Raw genomic sequence first — 19,017 nt, forward strand, 5'->3', positions numbered from 1 at the left:
AAATTCTGGCGTGTGAACATAGCCTAAGATGTTTGTAATGACTATGGCCTCACCAGAATTAGATATGGGTGATAGATACAGTATTTGGGTTACTGACGTTCCCCCAACTCTTCCAATGATTGTCTAAAACACATGCCAAACAATAAAGAAAACATGCTATATGCAGTTAGTTATAGTCTATAGGCCTAAGGAAAAAAGTCTCCTTTCTTTCTTTTCATGTATGGGAAATGTACAGCACAGTATTGAGCTCAGCATCTGCACATACTTTCAAGACAAATTTTCTTCCTAAAACTATGGCTCAGGGCCAAAATCGCCATCATTTCTATAGCTTTGGTCTTCATCAAATTGACAACATTACCATAATATTATGGCTTTTTGGTTGTTAAAAACCAGGGAACCCTAATATAGTTAAGGCTGCAAATAAACTCTTTAAAATGAACCTGGGGGGATAGTGTACACAATTCCCACTACATGCCGCTCTCTGATCCATCTATTTAGTCAAACACTCTGGCCTTGGCATGGTAAATATAAGCAAACAGAAGAAAGAACAGTAGTAAAATGAATTCCTGGTCAAGACGTCGTCATCATTAGAGGAGGTAAATCATTATATTGTCTGGAAACCATAACTGGAACTTTGTACTGTGTTAAGCTAAAAACTGCACTGAAACAGACATGTAATTTAGTATTATGTGCTGGTAATAAAACAGTGATATCTGTGTAACTTCATGATCAATAGGAAAATCTGCAGAATTAGTGGTGGAACTTTTCATCCATAGAAACTGCTGTGGATTTTGCTGCAGATTTACTGCATTTTCACTTCTGATTAATTAAAATTGATGAAATATGCAGCATAAACCCCATTACTAGTGTCTCCTTACCTGGCACTGTAGCCTTTGTCTATCATGACCCCCTCCCCCTCTGCACTCGGTATAGGTACACCAACCTTATTGCCGTTCCACACACCCTACTAATCCTAATTTTCTAAAATTACCTTAAAAAAAAGTGTTATGTGTACGTCCATTTTTGGGACATATTGCCTATCTAGTAGTAGTAACTGCTAGTTTCCTACTGTCATGAGAAGAATGAGAAAGGATGAAACAACGACTACAGCAAGCTGAGCTGCACAGGGTAGGGAGTTGTAGACCACATAGTCCAGATATCAGATCAGGATAAACTTTACATACATTTAACCCTGGTATCTGTGCTAAATGATAATAGACCAAAGTTTAGTGTGTGAAATAATTCCCAATATAACGTATAGATTGTGTATCGGCGCTATGGAGGATAAAAGTTATTAAAAGTGACAGCACTTACTGCGATTCTGGTGAAAAATTCATACAAGATCGATGCCAGAGAAGGAACAGAGACACAGTGTTATCCACTAGGAAAAAAAATATATAGATAGAGAGAGGTTTATATCATCCTCTAATTAAGATGGGGAGTACCACCTTCAAATCTTGCGACATTACTCTGAAAACAGTCTTATATTCCTCAGTATACAGCTATATCATGCATAGTTCTGCTAGTCCTAGAGGCAGTTGTTACGTTCAACCATTGCAGGGCTGTGCAAATAAGAAATCGTTTTAGTACTAAGAACTTTCCTGGATAATCTCCCTCCTTCATGTACAGTCATGGCTGTAAATGTTGGCACCCCTGTAATTTTTCAAGAAAGTGAAGTATTTCTCACAGAAGAAAGAAGCTTATTGATGGTTATAGGAAGCAACTGATTTCAGTTATTTTTTTCCAAAGGGTGTGCAACCAAATATTAAGTTAAGGGTGCCAATAATTTTGTCCAGCTCATTTTTGGAGTTTGGTCTGACATTATGTCCAATTTGCTTTTTTTCCTCCCTTTTTTAGTTTAGTTCCAATGCACACAAAGGGAATAAACATGTGTATAGCAAAAGTGTTACTGCAATCCTTTTCTGTGAGAAATACTTAATTTTCTTGAAAAATTTCAGGGGTGCCAACATTTAAGGCCATGACTGTATCTCATACAAGTGTCAGTGTATTATGCGCAAACCAAATACCTGCTGTATTTCTCCCCTTGCGAAGTTCGCAAGTACTTGCGAAGTATGTGAACTGTTTGGTACAGGAGTTTGGGGTGTCAGGAAGCTTACACGTCGGGAGATCTGGCGGCCGGAAGCTTTACTGACTTGGGTTGCAAAGAGCCGTGACCCAAGAGGATAGTGACGTCACGACTGTGGGAGCACAGGGCCAAAAAGTATCGAAGAGTATGAGATACTCTTTTGGCCCCGTGCTCCCACAGTAGCGCCGATACATAATCTATACATTATATTGAGTTAACCCCTTTGGGTGGAACTACAGGGATCCACCTTGTTGTATCGGTGTTGTAGCTACTTTTCTCATTCTCTTCTGAGCATTGTAGTTCGCCCGCAGAGCACTTTACATCCACATATGGGGTGTTTCAATACTCAGTAGAAATGGGATTAAAAATTTTGGGGCATTTTCTAGGAGGCTTTTTCACCTATTACCCCTTGTGAAAATCAAATATTTGGGATAACACAAGCATTTTAGTGGAAAAAATCTAATTTTTCATTTTCACGTCCAACTTTAGCGGAAATTTGTCAAAAACCTGTGGGGTGTAAAGGCTTACTGTACCCCTTGTTACGTTCCTTGAGGGGTGTTGTTTCCCAAATAGTATACCATGTGGGGGTTTTTTTGTTAGTTTTTTTGCTGTTATGGCACCACAAGGGCTTCCTAAATGAGACATGCCCCCCCAAAAAACATTTCAGCAAAATTAGCAAACAGCCAAATGTGACTCCTCTTCTGTAGTGCGCCCGCAGTAACATACATAGTAACATAGTTCATAAGGTTGAAAAAAGATCAAGTTCAACCTATATGTCCCTACTGAGTTGATCCAGAGGAAGGCAAAAAACCCTCATACTAGAGGTAAAAATTTCTTCCCGACTCCAAATATGGCAGTCAAAATAAATCCCTGGATCAACGTTCTGTCCCTATAAATCTAGTATACATAACCAACGATGTTAGTACTCTCCAAAAATGCATCCAGTCCCCTTTTGAACTCTTTTACAGAGTTCCCCATGACCACCTCCTCAGGCAGAGAGTTCCATAGTCTGACTGCTCTTACATTCTGTGCTGGTGTAGAAACCTTCTGTCCTCAAGACGTAGAGGATGCCCCCTTGCTATAGATACAGTCCTGGGTATAAATAAATCATGGGAGAGATCTCTGTACTGTCCCCTGATATATTTTTACATAGTTATTAGGTCTTCCCTAAGCCTTCTTCTTTCTAAACTAAATAACCCAAATTCTGATAATCTTTCTGGGTACTGTAGTCCTCCCATTCCCCGTATTACCCTGGTTGCCCATTGTTGAACCCTCTCGGGCTCCACTATATCTTTTTTAGCCATGCGTCAGTCCCGGGGAACAGTTCATGTCACTATAGAGTCCCTGAATATTAAAAATAGGGGTCTGTCTATTACATTACTTAATTTCTTTAGAACCCAGGGGTGAATGCCATCTGGGCCTGGTGATTTGTCTATTTTGATTTTTTGTAGGCGGCACTGTGCTTCTTCCTGGGTTAGACAGGTGACCTGTACTGGGGAGTTTACCTTTACTCGCTGTATTTCACCTGGCATTTCATTTTCCTCTGTGAATACAGTGGAGAACAATTTGTTTGATATATTTGCTGTTTCCTCATCCCCCTCTATAATTTCTTCCTCATCATTTTTTAAAGGGCCTACGATTTCTTTTTTTTAACTTTTTGCTATTTATATAGTTAAAGAATGTTTTGCACTTCGCGTCCTCACACTTACCTCTTGTAAAAACGGTAAATTTTGGGGGAAAAAATGCATTTTAGTGAAAAAAAAATCAATATACACATCTGACTTTACCAAAAAGTAATCAAAAACCTGTGGGATGTTAAGGCGCACTGTACCCCTTGTTATGTGCCATGAGGGGTGTAGTTTCCAAAATATTGTGTCATGTCGGTAGTTTTTGCTGTTCTGGCACTATAGGGGCTTCCTAAATGCGACATGTTCCCCAAAAACCATTTCAGCTAAATTCACTGTCACTCCTTCCCTTCTGAGCCCTCTAGTGCACCCACAGAGCACTTTACGTTCACATATGAGGTATTTCCTTACTCGAGAGAAATTGGGTTACACATTTTGGAGGGATTTTTCTCCTTTTACCCCTTGTAAAAATTAAAAAACTGGGTCTACTGGTAAAAAATTTTGATTTTGACTTTTCTCCTTCACTTTGCTGCTATTCCTGTGAAACACCTAAAGGGATAACAAACTTTCTGAATATCATTTTGTATACTTTGTATAGGGGTGCCGTTTTTATAAGGGGGTCATTTATGGGGTATTTCTTATATGAAGGCCCCTCAAATCCACTTCAAAACTGAACTGGTCCCTGAAAAATTCCGATTTAGAAAATTTTGTGAAAAATTGGAAAATTGCTGCTGAACTTTGAAGCCCTCTGATGTCTTCCAAAAGTAAAAACATGTCAACTTTATGATGCAAACATAAAGCAGACATATTTTATATGTGAATCAATATATAATTTATTTGGTATGTCTATGTTCCTTACAAGCAGAGAGCTTCAAAGTTAGAAAAATAAAAAAAAGTACATTTTTCATGAAATTTTTTAATTTTTTACCAAGAAATGATGCAAGTATCAATGAGAATTTACCACTATGTTAAAGTAGAATATGTCACGAAAAAACTTTCTTGGAATCAAATTCATAAGTTAAAGCATCCCAGAGTTATTAATGCTTCAAGTGACAGTGGTCAGATGTGCAAAAAATGCTCGGGTCCTTAAGGTGAAAATGGGCTGGGTCCTTAAGGGGTTAAAGGATGAAAAAAATATGAAAATATATAACATAAATATTACAAAGCGAAAAACGCCACCAAACGCTTGCAAAAAATGTAATGAAAAAATTTGGAAGTACAGTGAACCCTCAACTTACAATGGCCTCAACATATAATAGTTTCAACATACAATGGTCTTTTCTGGACCATTGTAACTTGAAACCATACTCAACATTTAATACAGACAGTCCAGATCTGCGAAACATGTCAATGGTTGGAGGACCTGACCAATTACAATGGGCATTCACTGGTAAAACACCTGTATTACTGAAGCATATGCACTGAATTCCTGTCTGGTAATGCTCCCTACAGTACAGGGAGGTATTACATGTTCTGTACTACTCTTTACCTGTGCCACAGTTAGCTGCTCCTTTTTACTTTTTTGGGGACATTGCGTGTACTGTACAGGACCCTGAAGAAGCTCCTGTCCTCTACATAGACAGTGAGTTACAGCTCCCTGCAGTTCTTGCTTACTTTTATATGTAAGGACTTGTTTTATCTATATTAGTTATCTACTTATTTTTTCTTAATTCTCACTTTTTCCTATTTTTTGATGACATTTTGGGGCTTCAAAACCAATTACCAGGTTTCCACAGACTTTAAGGGGTATTCCAGGCCAAAACTTTTTTTTATATATCAACTGGCTCCGGAAAGTTAAACAGATTTGTAAATGACTTCTATTAAAAAATCTTAATCTTTCCAATAGTTATTAGCTTCTGAAGTTGAGTTGTTGTTTTCTGTTTAACTGCTCTCTGATGACTCACGTCCTCTCCCATCATGCACAGCTCCCGGGACGTGACATCACCATTGAGCAGTTAGACAGAAAACTTCAGAAGCTAATAACTATTGGAAGGATTAAGATTTTTTAATAGAAGTAATTTACAAATCTGTTTAACTTTCCGGAGCCAGTTGATATATATAAAAAAAGGTTTTGCCTGGAATACCCCTTTAACCCCTTAAGGACACATGACGTACTGGAACGTCATGTGTCCACTCCCGATCTATAACGCGGGGCCACGGCGTGGCCCCGCGTCATAGCGGGTCGGGCCCGGCCTCTAACAACGGCCGGGACCCGTGGCTAATAGCGCGCGGCATTGATCGCTGTGCCGCGCGCTATTAACCCTTTAGACGCGGCGTTCAAAGTTGAACGCCGCGTCTAAAGTGAAACCGAAAGCATCCCGGCTAGCTCAGTGGGCTGTTCGGGATAGCCGCGGTGAAATCGCGGCATCCCGAACAGCTGACAGGACAGCGGGAGGGCCCCTTCCTGCCTCCTCGCTGTCCGATCGCCGAATGACTGCTCAGTGCCTGAGATCCAGGCATGAGCAGTCATCCGGCAGAATCGTTGATCACTGGTTTCTTATGAGAAACCAGTGATCAACATAGAAGATCAGTGTGTGCAGTGTTATAGGTCCCTATGGGACCTATAACACTGCAAAAAAAAAGTGAAAAAAAAAAGTGAATAAAGATCATTTAACTCCTCCCCTATTAAAAGTTTGAATCACCCCCCTTTTCCAATAAAAAAAAAAACACAGTGTAAATAAAAATAAAAATAAACATATGTGGTATCACCGCGTGCGGAAATGTCCGAATTATAAAAATATATCATTAATTAAACCGCTCGGTCAATGGCGTGCGCGCAAAAAAATTCCAAAGTCCAAAATAGTGCATTTTTGGTCACTTTTTATATCATTTAAAAATGAATAAAAAGTGATCAATAAGTCCTATCAATGCAAAAATGGTACCGTTAAAAACTTCAGATCACGGCGCAAAAAATGAGCCCTCATACCGCCCCATACACGGAAAAATAAAAAAGTTATAGGGGTCAGAAGATGACAATTTTAAACGTATTAATTTTCCTGCATGTAGTTATGATTTTTTCCAGAAGTCCGACAAAATCAAACCTATATAAGTAGGGTATCATTTTAATCGTATGGACCTACAGAATACATATCAGGTGTCATTTTTACCGAAAAATGTACTACGTAGAAACGGAAGCCCCCAAAAGTTACAAAACAGCGTTTTTTTTTTTCAATTTTGTCGCACAATGATTTTTTTTCCCGCTTCACCATAGATTTTTGGGCAAAATGACTGACGTCATTACAAAGTAGAATTGGTGGCGCAAAAAATAAGCCATCATATGGATTTTTAGGTGTAAATTTGAAAGAGTTATGATTTTTTAAAGGCAAGGAGCAAAAAACGAAAATGCAAAAACGGAAAAACCTCCGGTCCTTAAGGGGTTAAGGTCTCAACATACAATGGTCGTCCTGGAACCAATTAATATTGTAACTTGAGGGACCACTGTATGAAGGAAACTTTTGAAGAGATAAACAAATGGTTTTGCCATAATCTAACTACCGTATGTATATTCATATATATATGTATTTTTTACATAGGCTGCACTGGAATCGCTCCTGAAACCCATATCAGAAAAGATTCTAGAAATACAAACATTCCGAGAGAAAAACCGAGGAAGTGAAATGTTCAACCACCTTTCAGCAATAAGTGAAAGTATTCCAGCACTTGGCTGGATTGCAGTGGTGAGTTATATTTAGTGGGAATTATAAATACTTACAATAACTTGGTTAAAAGTGTTCTGAAGTTTGGACATATGGGGAAGATTTATCAAAAGTGGTCTAGAAGAAAAGGTGTCTTTGTTGCCCATAGCAACCATTAACAGTGCAGCTTTTATTGCACCAGAGCAGTTTAAAAAACAAAAGCTGGACTGTGACAGTTGCTATGGGCAACAATAAAGCTAAAGTTTTTTTTTACATTTTGATAACTTCCCCACTGTGGAATAGATGTAGATTACTGAGATTAATCATGTGTTATGTGTAGACACCTGCTCCAGGTCCCTTTGTGAAGGAGATGGCTGACGCTGCTGCGTTTTACACTAACAGAGTACTGAAGGACTACAAAAATAGGTAAGCCAAATACATGCATCATTTCTATTGTTTTTAGCTTTTATCAAAGCAAGAACAGAAGTTGTGATTTGGGATGTATTTGCCTGTTATGGATTCACAAAATGTATCATTCTGTAGTGTTTTGGAATACTAAGAACCTTTATATTCATATGCCCCTGCGTGATGACCATGATGCGTGATGACCATGATGCGTGATGACCATGATGCGTGATGACCATGATGCGTGATGACCATGATGCGTGATGACCATGGCATGTCTACAGAAAAATGTCAGGCATTGTCAAGCATGTAGCTTGTATACAGGGGTAGATCTTCTTTCTCTAGTCCAGGTGTCTCAAACAGTTTGCCCTCCAGATGTTGTAAAACTTCAACTTGCAAATTAGCTGCAGCAAATGGCTGTCTGAGCATGTCCAAGCATGCTGGGAGTTGAAGTTTTGCAACATCTGGAGGGCAGCCAGTTTGAGACCCCTGCTCTAGTCCAATACAAATATGCATGGAAAATCTGTGAAAAGGTTAAAAAAAAAAAAAAAAAACTATGGAAAGTTTTGAGCACGGAAAATACACAGCAGTCCTGCAAAAGACTTAAAAAGTGAAGTTTTACTTTAGATATTTGAAGTTCTGAAGTTGTAAACCAGGATTTACAGTGACATGGCATACATACATTTTTACAGATTTGCACATAAGCTTTATTTCCGTAAGCGTGGTTCACATGCTGTGTTTTCGGAGAAACATCACTGCAGTATTTGATGCAGTTTTTTTTTTTTTTTTTGCCAAAGCAGTAGGAAGAGTCCCATTGATTTCAATGGGATTCTGCTGCATTGTTCACACAGCAGAATTTCAGTGCCAGATGTTTCTGCCTCGGAAATTCCAATTCCAGGGTTCACAGAAAGAATAGACATGTCTGTTCTTTCTTCAGAATCCGCAATAAAATTCATTGCCATCTATGAGACTGGGCATTTCCAAGTGGTCTTAGCATCCGCCGGATTGGTCAAATGTGCGGAATAGCAGCACATGTTTCCCATGCAGACATTACGCACATTTTACACTGAGTGAACCCTGCCGAAATCCTTCCTTTATTTTTTTCAATTCTTTAAACCAATGGGTCTTGGCTTTGGCTCAGAAAAAAAACTGTGCCATAAACTGCTGTTGCATTTTTTTTCCCCAACAAAAACATTGTGTGTGAAACCACCCTAAGGGTGCGTTCACACGCTATTTGTTTTTGCGGGTTTTCTGCTGCGTATTTGAAAGGGGGCGGGCTCTTCTCGGCGGTCTGCAGCAGATTTTCCACAGAGGAATTTACGCTGCGGAAAATCCGCCGCAAGCCCCATTGAAGTCAGTAGGGACTGCGGCGGATTTTCCGCAGCGTAAATTCCGCCACGGAAAATCTGCTACGGACAGCCGAGAAGGGCCCGCCCCCTTTCAAATACGCAGCGGAAAACCCGCAAGAACAAATAGCGTGTGAACGCACCCTTAGAAAGCATAATGGTAAAAAAAAAAAAAAAAAAAAAAAAGTCCCACAGAATCAGTTAATTAAGTAGCAAATTCCCAGTACAGTACATTGTAAATTTTCCATTATAATAGCCCAAATGATCTTGACTGAGCACAACACAAACTACTGGGCACTTGATGCAGTGCAACCACTTTTTTTCCACGACAGACCTCTTTAATTTAGGGCATCTAGCAGATATATGAAATGATTTAATGAGCCAATAATTTATGTCTTAAATGTCTATGCCCAGCTTTAAAGCAGGCATAATGTCAAAGCATATTGTTACTATATGCTATAATATTATAATTTATAAGCAATACCAGTCTGAAGAACCAATGGACCAAGTTCCCTTTGTTTTTTTGTATTGCATAGTGGCCCCTTCACCCATTTACTGTACAGTTAACTGCATCACAGCCCAGTTCAAGTGAATAGTCAATAGTGGATGGCCAGGACTCAGGAGCATTGCTGTGCAGGAAAACAATTCTAATGTTCAATGAGGTGCCTTTAATTATAACATCACTAAGGCTGCATTCACATCTCGTTTTTGCAATACGGGTCCCGTATCCCATTTCTGTACAAAAAACGCATGTCTCCCAACTGGACCGAAACGTATGCAACCGTATATGCCTCCTCACATTTTTTAAACCGTATACGGTTTGAAAACGAATGTCCGTTAGCATACGTTTTAATAAGTTTTCCTTGAAAAAAAACGGATACAGTTTTATGTTTGTCAAAATTTTTAATAAAGTTCTTTTTTTATTGAATTCCCCCAAAAAATTTAAAAAATAAATTAAAAAAATTAAAAACAGTATTGTGCAAACCGGATGTAACCGTACGCACATACGGTTCAATACGGTTACCATAGAAATCCATTTTAAAATAACCGTATACAGGTTGGATACGATTTTTGACCGGGACACAAAACCGTAGTAGACTACAGTTTGGTGTACCGTTAAAATCCGTATAAACCCGTAAATGATGCAAAACGTACACAACCTGATGCTACGGTTGGCATACGGTTTACAATGAAATGTCTATATATACGGTTTGCAATATGGTTCGATACGTTTTTTTCAATGAAACCGGATACGGCAACCATATTGCAAAAACGAGATGTGAATGCAGCCTTACTATGGTAGAGAAAATATATAAAAACATTAAAGGTGTACTCCAGGGAAGTAAACTCATAGCCCATCCCTCTCATCAACCTATTTAATTGTCTAAATATCATTCATTAGCTATATAAAGCTGCATCCTCTCTTTGGTTGTCACCTACATGCATGAAGTGAGGGAATGACATGATCCAGCCATCCACTCTGTCTCTGTCCAAATCCCTCTCTGAAAGCATCCCCCACTCTCCTGTGGTTTCTGCCCTGCTCTGATGAGCCATGCTCCCTTTAGTGCTAAGAGTGGGGAGGTGTGTGCAGCCTCAGCCAATAAGACACTGAATCTCTCTCTGATGCTCAGAGTGGGAGGGTGGGGGCTGGCAGAGCTGCAATGATTTCTGGGAGATGTAGGCAAGGGGAGAAAAGGATAGCAAATAATATCAAGCTGCCAGAGAAGACCACAGAGGCCACAGAAGCCATGCATATCATGCAGGATGGTTTACAGGGAACATGTTCAGAAAGTGTGGTGGCTTTTGAGCTTCATATATATATATATATATATATATATATATATATATATATACTTCCCTGGAGTACCCCTTTAAACTTTGTAGCGACAGTAGTAAAGAAATTTGTCTACCATGACATATTATTTGTAAAGGTTACATCCACCTAAAAACTTCCATAATCAACCATAAATGTATGTAAATGAATTGCTAAAATTCTGTTCAGCCATTATTCACAAGGACTTATACAAGGCCATGATCACTCCTGGATGACAAAACTTCCTAGTTACTGTATATAGTAATAACCCACCCCTGTAGATCTCTGGACAACAGATTTCTTATTCATCATTAGTCTCATGAAGCCTGCTACACTTTTGATGATAGCAGTAATAGCAGCCATATTAGTTATCACCCATTTATGTCATATGAAACAGACATAATAATACAATTATATTTGCTTTTTGGTGGGAAATCATAAGATATCCTATTGTTTTCTAAGTGTCTTGTTTTGGCTGACACAAATTAAATAGGCATTGTCATTTGAACAACATTTGCATTGATCAATAGTATAAGCAAATATAATAAACTTTGTAATATACAGTGGGGCAAAAATATATTTAGTCAGCCACCAATTGTGCAAGTTCTCCCACTTAAAAAGATGAGAGAGGCCTGCAATTTTCATCATAGGTGTACCTCAACTATGAGAGACATAATGAGAAAAGTTCATCTCAATAATTTGTTATATACCCTTTGTTGGCAATGACAGAGGTCAAACATTTTCTGTAAGTCTTCATAAGGTTTTCACACACAGTTGCTGGTATTTTGGCCCATTCCTCCATGCAGATCTCCTCTAAAGCAGTAATGTTTTGGGGCTGTCGCTGGGCAACATGGACTTTCAACTCCCTCCAAAGGTTTCTATGGGGTTTAGATCTGGAGACTGGCTAGGCCACTCCAGGACCTGGAAATGCTTCTTACGAAGCCACTCCTTTGTTGCCCGAGCGGTGCATTTGAGATCATTGTCATGCTGAAAGACCCAGCCACGTTTCATCTTCAATGCCCATGCTCATTGAAGGAGGTTTTCACTCAAAATCTCATGATACATGGCCCCATTCATTCTTTCCTTTACATTGATCAGTCGTCCTGGTCCCTTAGTCCCTTCTTTCTCCTCCAAACATGACAAGTTGCGGTTTTTACCAAAATGTTCTACTTTGGTTTTATCTGACCATGTGACATTCTCCCAATCCTCTTCTGGATCATCCAAATGTTCTCTAGCAAACTTCAGACGGGCCCAGATATGTACTGGCTTCAGCAGGGGGACACGTCTGGCACGGCATGATTTGAGTCCCTGGCGGCATAGTGTGTTACTGATAGTAGCCTTTGTTACTTTGGTCCCAGCTCTCTGCAGGTCATTCACTAGGTCCCCCTGTGTGGTTCTGGGACTTTTGCTCACCATTCTTGTGATCATTTTGACACCACAGGGTGAGATCTTGCGTTGAGCCCCAGATCGAGGGAGATTATGAGTAGTCTTTTCTAATAATTGCTCCCACAGTTGATTTCTTCACACCAAGCTGCTTGCCTATTGCAGATTCAGTCTTCCCAGCCTGGTGAAGGTCTACAATTTTGTTTCTGGTGTCCTTCGACAGCTCTTTTGTCTTGGCCATAGTGGAGTTTGTAGTGTGACTGTTTGAGGTTGTAGACAGGTTTCTTTTATACTGATAACAAGTTCAAACAGGTGCCATTAATACAGGTACGAGTGGAGGACAGAGGAGACTCTTTAAGAAGAAGTTACAGGTCTGTGAGAGCCAGAAATCTTGCTTGTTTGTGCACGCCTCTTTATCCAGATCAATATTTCTAAACACAATATTTTGTATATGGAGGGTGATGCGTGCCCACTTTCTTTAGTTGAAAATTCTATCACTGTCTACATTGAGTGCATCAGACTGGTGCACATCCCTTTTTATCCAGATCCTATCATTGTTTATGCTCCATAGTTGGACGTGGTATTGCGTATATCATCTTTAGACACCATTTTGACTATGGATATTTAATCTGTGGATACAATATATACCCTACAGCACATACTCCTTGCAGTAAGGATATTTAGATATATTCAGGAGTATCTATCCCTAATATAGGGAGTCAGGGAGATCCCTGGCAGACTGTATTGAGACTGCTTTCAGTATTAACACCTAGCTGTAGGGATTGGCCCGGCTAGTGAGATAGTATCTATCCTAGCAAGGAAGGTAAATGTATGACAGGGTAAGCATAGTGATTGACAGTTAGGTTTAAGAGCGGGACCGTCCTTCTTAGAACGACAATTCCGCCTAGGCTTAGGGCCTAGAATAGTATTAGCTGTAGGGAGTGATAGGCTACCGGCTCTGGGCCACCAGTTGTCCCATCCTTCCTCTCCTGAGTCACTGGGGTTAGGGTATAATAGACACATATCAGTGTATTTGTACTACCTAGTTCAGCCATGTCCTTTTTATATACAGATGCCCAAAATTGGACACAATACTCCATATGTGGTCTGACTAGTGATTTATACAGAGGCAAAATGATGTCCTTGTCACGAGCCTTTATGCCTCTCTTGATACATCCATGACTTTATATTAGCCTTGGCTGCAGCTGCCTGGAACTGATCACTAAAGTCTGGTTTACTGTCCACCAGTACCCCAAGTACTTTTCGGTAGAAGTTTTACCTAATATTTTATTATTTAGCACATAATTGTACATTTTGTTTTTATGACCCAAATGCATAACCTTACATTTATCCACATTAAACTTAATTTGCCATGTCTGTGCCCAAGCCTCCAGCTTCCCCAGATCCCTCTGTAATATTATGTTATCCTCCTCTGTGGTGATATATCCAGATATAAAACATCCACAGCTTCACACCTGTCCAATATATAACTGACCTCCTCATAGAAGCTGATCAGATTAGCCTGACAGGAGCAATCCTGCATAAACCCATGTTGGTGCTGTGCAAGAAGGATATTTTCATTAAAGGGGTACTCCGCTGGAAAACTATTTTTTTTTCCATATCAACTGGCTCCAGAAAGTTAAGACTTATCAGCTGCTGTATGCTTCACCGAAAGTTGTGAAGTTTTTTTTAAGTCTGACCACCTTGCTCTCTACTGACACCGCTTTCTGTGAAAGTAACTGTCTAGAGTAGTGGCAAATCCCCATCCCCCACAGTTCTTGACATGGACAGAGGTGTCATGAAAGAGCACTTTGGTCAAACTGAAAAGAACAAATCAACTTCTTCTGGCGAATACAGCAGCTGATAAGTACTGGAAGGATTAAGATTTGTATATAGACGTAATTTACAAATCAGTTTGATTTGGGGAAAAAAAATGTTGATTTGAAAAAAAAGAAAAAATGTTTTCCACCGGAGTACCCCTCTAAGATATTCCAGAATAGCATCTCTCAGAAAACCTTCAATAATTTTACCTACAACAGATGTTAAACTAACAGGCCTATAGTTACCAGGACCTTTTTAAATATTTGTGACACATTTGCTAACACACGCAGCATTGGCCTAAGACAGGATTTTTTGTATATGCAAACCTCTCCCACTTTCTTACTTATATGATCATTCCTGGACATAATATAGCCCTGTGTTACGCCGAGCGCTCCGGGTCCCTGCTCCTCCCCGGAGCGCTCGCGGCGTTCTTCTGTGTGCAGCGCCCCGGTCAGACCCACTGACCGGGAGCGCTGCACTGTTATCGCTGGCGGGGATGCGATCCACGTAGCGGGACGCCTCTGCTCGCGGGTCGCATCCCAATCGTCTCACCTGTCCAGTTCCCCTGCTGTCATGTCCCGGCGCGCACGGCCCCGCTCTCTAGGGCGAGCGCGCGCCGGCTCTCTGAAATTTAAAGTGGTAATCACTCCCAAACATATATAAACCCACTTCCCCTTCCTGTCATTGCCGGATCCTGTTGCCTTGTGCCCTGTGAAAGCATTATAGTGTGTTCCCAAGCCTGTGTACCCAGACCGTCTGCTGTTGCCCCTGACTACGAACCTCGCTGCCTGCCCTGACCTTCTGCTACGTCTGACCTCGCCTCCGTCTAGTCCTTGTGTACCGCGCCTGTCTCAGCTGTCAGTGAGGTCGCTATCTGGTGGAACGACCTGGGGGTTACCTGCCGCTGCAAGTCCATCCCGCTTTGCGGCGGGCTCTGGTCAAAACCAGTAACCTCTTAGACTCTGTTCCCCTGGTACGGCCCATGCCATCACCTCACTGACACAGAGGATCCCCCTCCAGTGTCCTTTCCACATACCAGTCCGGATCCTGACAGTAGATCCGGCCATGGATCCCGCTGAGGTTCCGCTGCCCAGTGTCGCTGACCTAACCTCCGTTGGTGCCCAGCAATCACAGCAGATCGCGCTACAAGGACAGCAGTTGACTCAGTTGACCGCTATGCTGCAACAACTTCTGCCACAACAACAGCAACCATCCCCCTCTCCAGCTCCTGCATCTCCTCCACAGCGAGTGGCGTCTCCCAGCTTCCGCCTGTCTCTACCGGACAAGTTTCATGTGGACTCTAAACAGTGCCGTGGATTCCTGTCCCAGTGTTCCCTACACCTGGAGATGATGTCAGATCAATTCCCTACAGAACGGTCTAAGGTGGCGTTCGTGGTCAGCCTCCTGTCTGGAAAGGCCTTGTCATGGGCCACACCGCTTTGGGAGCACAATGATCCTGCCACTGCTACAATCCAGTCTTTCTTCTCTGAAGTACGTAGTGTATTTGAGGAGCTAGCCCGGGCTTCCTCAGCCGAGACTGCTTTGCTGAACCTTGTCCAAGGGAGTTCTTCTGTGGGTGAATACGCCATCCAGTTCCGCACCCTCGCCTCAGAGCTATCCTGGAATAATGAGGCCCTCTGCGCGACCTTCAAGAAAGGCTTATCCAGTAACATCAAAGATGTCCTGGCCGCACGAGAAATTCCTGCTAATCTGTCAGAACTCATCCATTTGGCCACCCGCATCAACATGTGTTTCTCGGAAAGACGCCAGGAACTTCGTCAGGAAAAGGATCTTGTTCGCACTAGGCGGTTTTTCTCCCAGGCTCCTCTCTTCCAACGTCCTTTGCAATCTGTTCCTGTGCCTTCCGACGAGGAGGCTATGCAAGTGGATCGGTCTCGCCTGACCCTACAAGAGAGGTCTCACATCTGCTTCCACTAGTCAAACCCCTGAGGTTTCTTCTTTATCGGGCCTTTCCAAGGCTTACCAGGACTATTCAGATGTATTCTGCAAAAAGCAAGCAGAGGTCTTACCTCCACATAGACCTTATGATTGTCCCATTGACCTTCTTCCTGGTACTACTCCGCCCCGTGGCAGGATTTACCCTCTGTCAGCCCCAGAGACTCAAGCCATGACGGAGTATATCCAGGAGAACTTAAAGAGGGGTTTTATTCGGAAATTCTCATCCCCTGCTGGAGCGGGGTTCTTCTTTGTTTCTAAAAAGGATGGATCCTTACGTCCATGTATTGACTACCGCGGTTTAAACAAGATTACCATCAAAAACCGCCATCCCCTGCCTTTGATCTCCAAACTCTTTGACCGTCTACGCGGAGCAAGTATCTTCACCAAACTGTACTTAAGGGGCGCGTATAATCTTATTCGCATCCGTAAAGGTGATGAATGGAAAACCGCTTTCAATACCAGAGATGGACATTTTGAATATCTAGTTATGCCCTTTGGGCTCTGCAACGCCCCTGCAGTCTTCCAGGACTTTGTTAATGAGATCTTTCGGGACTTATTGTATACCTGTGTTGTGGTCTACTTGGATGACATCTTGATTTTTTCCTCTAACTTAGAGGAACACCATCGTCATGTCCGTCAAGTGCTCCAAAGACTCTGTGAAAACCACCTGTACGCTAAATTTTAAAAATGTCTCTTTGAATGCAGTAGTCTTTCTTTCCTAGGTTATCTAGTCTCTGGCCAAGGGCTTCAAATGGATCCAGATAAACTGTCGGTGGTTTTGGATTGGCCACGCCCTTCTGGACTCCGTGCTATCCAACGCTTCCTGGGATTCGCCAACTATTATCGACAGTTTATTCCCCACTTCTCCACCATTGTGGCCCCTATTGTGGCTCTGACTAAGAAGAATGCTAATCCAAAGTCGTGGCCTCCACAAGCGGATGAGGCCTTCAAACGTCTCAAAGCTGCCTTCGCCTCTGCACCAGTTTTGTCCAGACCTGATCCGTTGAAACCATTCTTCCTGGAAGTAGATGCTTCCTCAGTCGGAGCCGGAGCCATACTTCTGCAAGAAAAGGCTACCGGACGTAACATTACTTGTGTTTTTTCCTCAAAGACTTTCTCTCCGGCAGAAAAGAACTACTCTATTGGAGATCGTGAACTCCTGGCCATCAAGTTAGCACTCGAGGAGTGGAGACATCTTTTGGAGGGTTACAAACACCCCATTGTCATTTACACTGACCACAAGAATTTGTCTTACCTCCAGTCCGCTCAGCGTCTGAATCCTCGCCAGGCTAGATGGTCGTTGTTTTTTGCCCGCTTCAACTTCGAGATACACTTCCGTTCCGCCGACAAGAATGTGGTGCACTGGCCCTTTAAATTTCAGAGAGCCGACGCGTGCCCTAGAGAGCGGGACACGCCCGCCCGCGGGTCACATCCCAATCGGCTCACATGTCCCATTCCCCTGCTGTCATGTCCCGGCGCGTGCGGCCCCGCTCTCTAGGGCACGCGCCGGCTCTCTGAAATTTAAAGGGCCAGTGCACCACTAATTGGTGCCTGGCCCAATCAGTTGTAATCACTCCCAAACATATATAAACCCACTTCCCCTTTCTGTCCTTGCCGTATCTTGTTGCCTTGTGCTCTGTGAAAGCGTTATAGTGTGTTCCCAAGCCTGTGTACCCAGACCGTCTGCTGTTGCCCCTGACTATGAACCTCGCTGCCTGCCCTGACCTTCTGCTACGTCTGACCTCGCCTCCGTCTAGTCCTTGTGTACCGCGCCTGTCTCAGCTGTCAGTGAGGTTGAGTCGCTATCGGGTGGAACGACCTGGGGGTTACCTGCCACTGCATGTCCATCCCGCTTTGCGGCGGGCTCTGGTGAAAACCAGTAACCTCTTAGACTCCGTTCCCCTGGTACGGCCCACGCCATCACCTCACTGACACAGAGGATCCACCTCCAGTGTCCTCTCCACATATCAGTCCGGATCCTGACACCCTGTACATTAACCGCACAGTCATAGCTCGCATCCAGCCATGTCTCACTTATCCCCACTATATCATAGTTTTTCTCCAACATTAATAGTTCCAGTTCCTCCATCTTATTATTGAGGCTTCTGGCATTAGTATATATGCACTTAATGTTTACTTTCCTATTTCCTTTCCTCTTATGACTGTTCTAACCCCTCCCTCCATTCCGCCCCCAGTTTTATTACCTATCCCCAGATCTCTATCTACACTATCTTCCCCATCTGTGTTGAAGATCCCCTCCTCCCAAGGGCCCTAGTTTAAACACTCCTCCACCCTTCTGGCCATCTTCTTCCGAAGCAAAGCTGCACCCTTCCCATTGAGGTACAGCCCGTCCCTACTGTAGAGTCTGTATCCGACAGCGAAGTCGGTTTAGTTCTCCATGAACCCAAACCCCTCTATCCTACACCAGCTTCTGAGCCACTTGTTTACCTCCCTAATCTCCTGCTGCCTCTCTGGTGTGGCACAAGGTATAGGTATTGTTTCAGAAAATACTACCTTGGAGGTCCTTGCCTTGAGCTTGTTGCCTTAATCCCTGAAATCATTTTTAAGGGCACTCCACCTACTTCCTACTTTGTCAATGGTGCCAATGTGTACCATGACCGGTGGGTCATCTCCAGCCAGCCCCAGTAATCTGTCCACACGATCCATGATATGACGAATTTGAGCGCCAGGAAGTCAAAACACTGTTCGGCAATCCTGGTCTTTGTGACAGATCGAATAGAGTCGCCCACTACCAGTACCTGTCTAGCCTATCCTGCACTCCTCCCTCCTTACTGGAGCAGACACTCCTCTGGCTGTCTTCTTCCTCTTCCGGCTGGGGTCATGGTGGCACAATGCCTGTCAGCAAATCACCAGCAGCAGTGATGTCCCACCTCGGCTGGCGATAGGCTGAGTGGCAGTGTGATGCATGAGCTTAGGTGACCAA

At 42.5% G+C, this 19,017-nt stretch overlaps 1 protein-coding gene across 1 annotated transcript in view; it reads left to right on the forward strand.

Annotated features, from left to right (window-relative positions):
- The window catches only part of CAP2 (cyclase associated actin cytoskeleton regulatory protein 2), a 148,742-nt gene that overhangs the window by 103,004 nt on the left and 26,721 nt on the right, over positions 1-19,017 (forward strand). Inside the window, exons 5-6 of the mRNA XM_056521238.1 lie at positions 7,245-7,388; positions 7,687-7,772. Of these exons, the coding sequence (XP_056377213.1) occupies positions 7,245-7,388; positions 7,687-7,772 (230 nt within the window). The remainder of the gene's footprint in view (positions 1-7,244; positions 7,389-7,686; positions 7,773-19,017) is intronic.

Source organism: Hyla sarda, chromosome 5 (genome assembly GCF_029499605.1).
Source record: "Hyla sarda isolate aHylSar1 chromosome 5, aHylSar1.hap1, whole genome shotgun sequence".
Taxonomy (NCBI): domain Eukaryota; kingdom Metazoa; phylum Chordata; class Amphibia; order Anura; family Hylidae; genus Hyla; species Hyla sarda.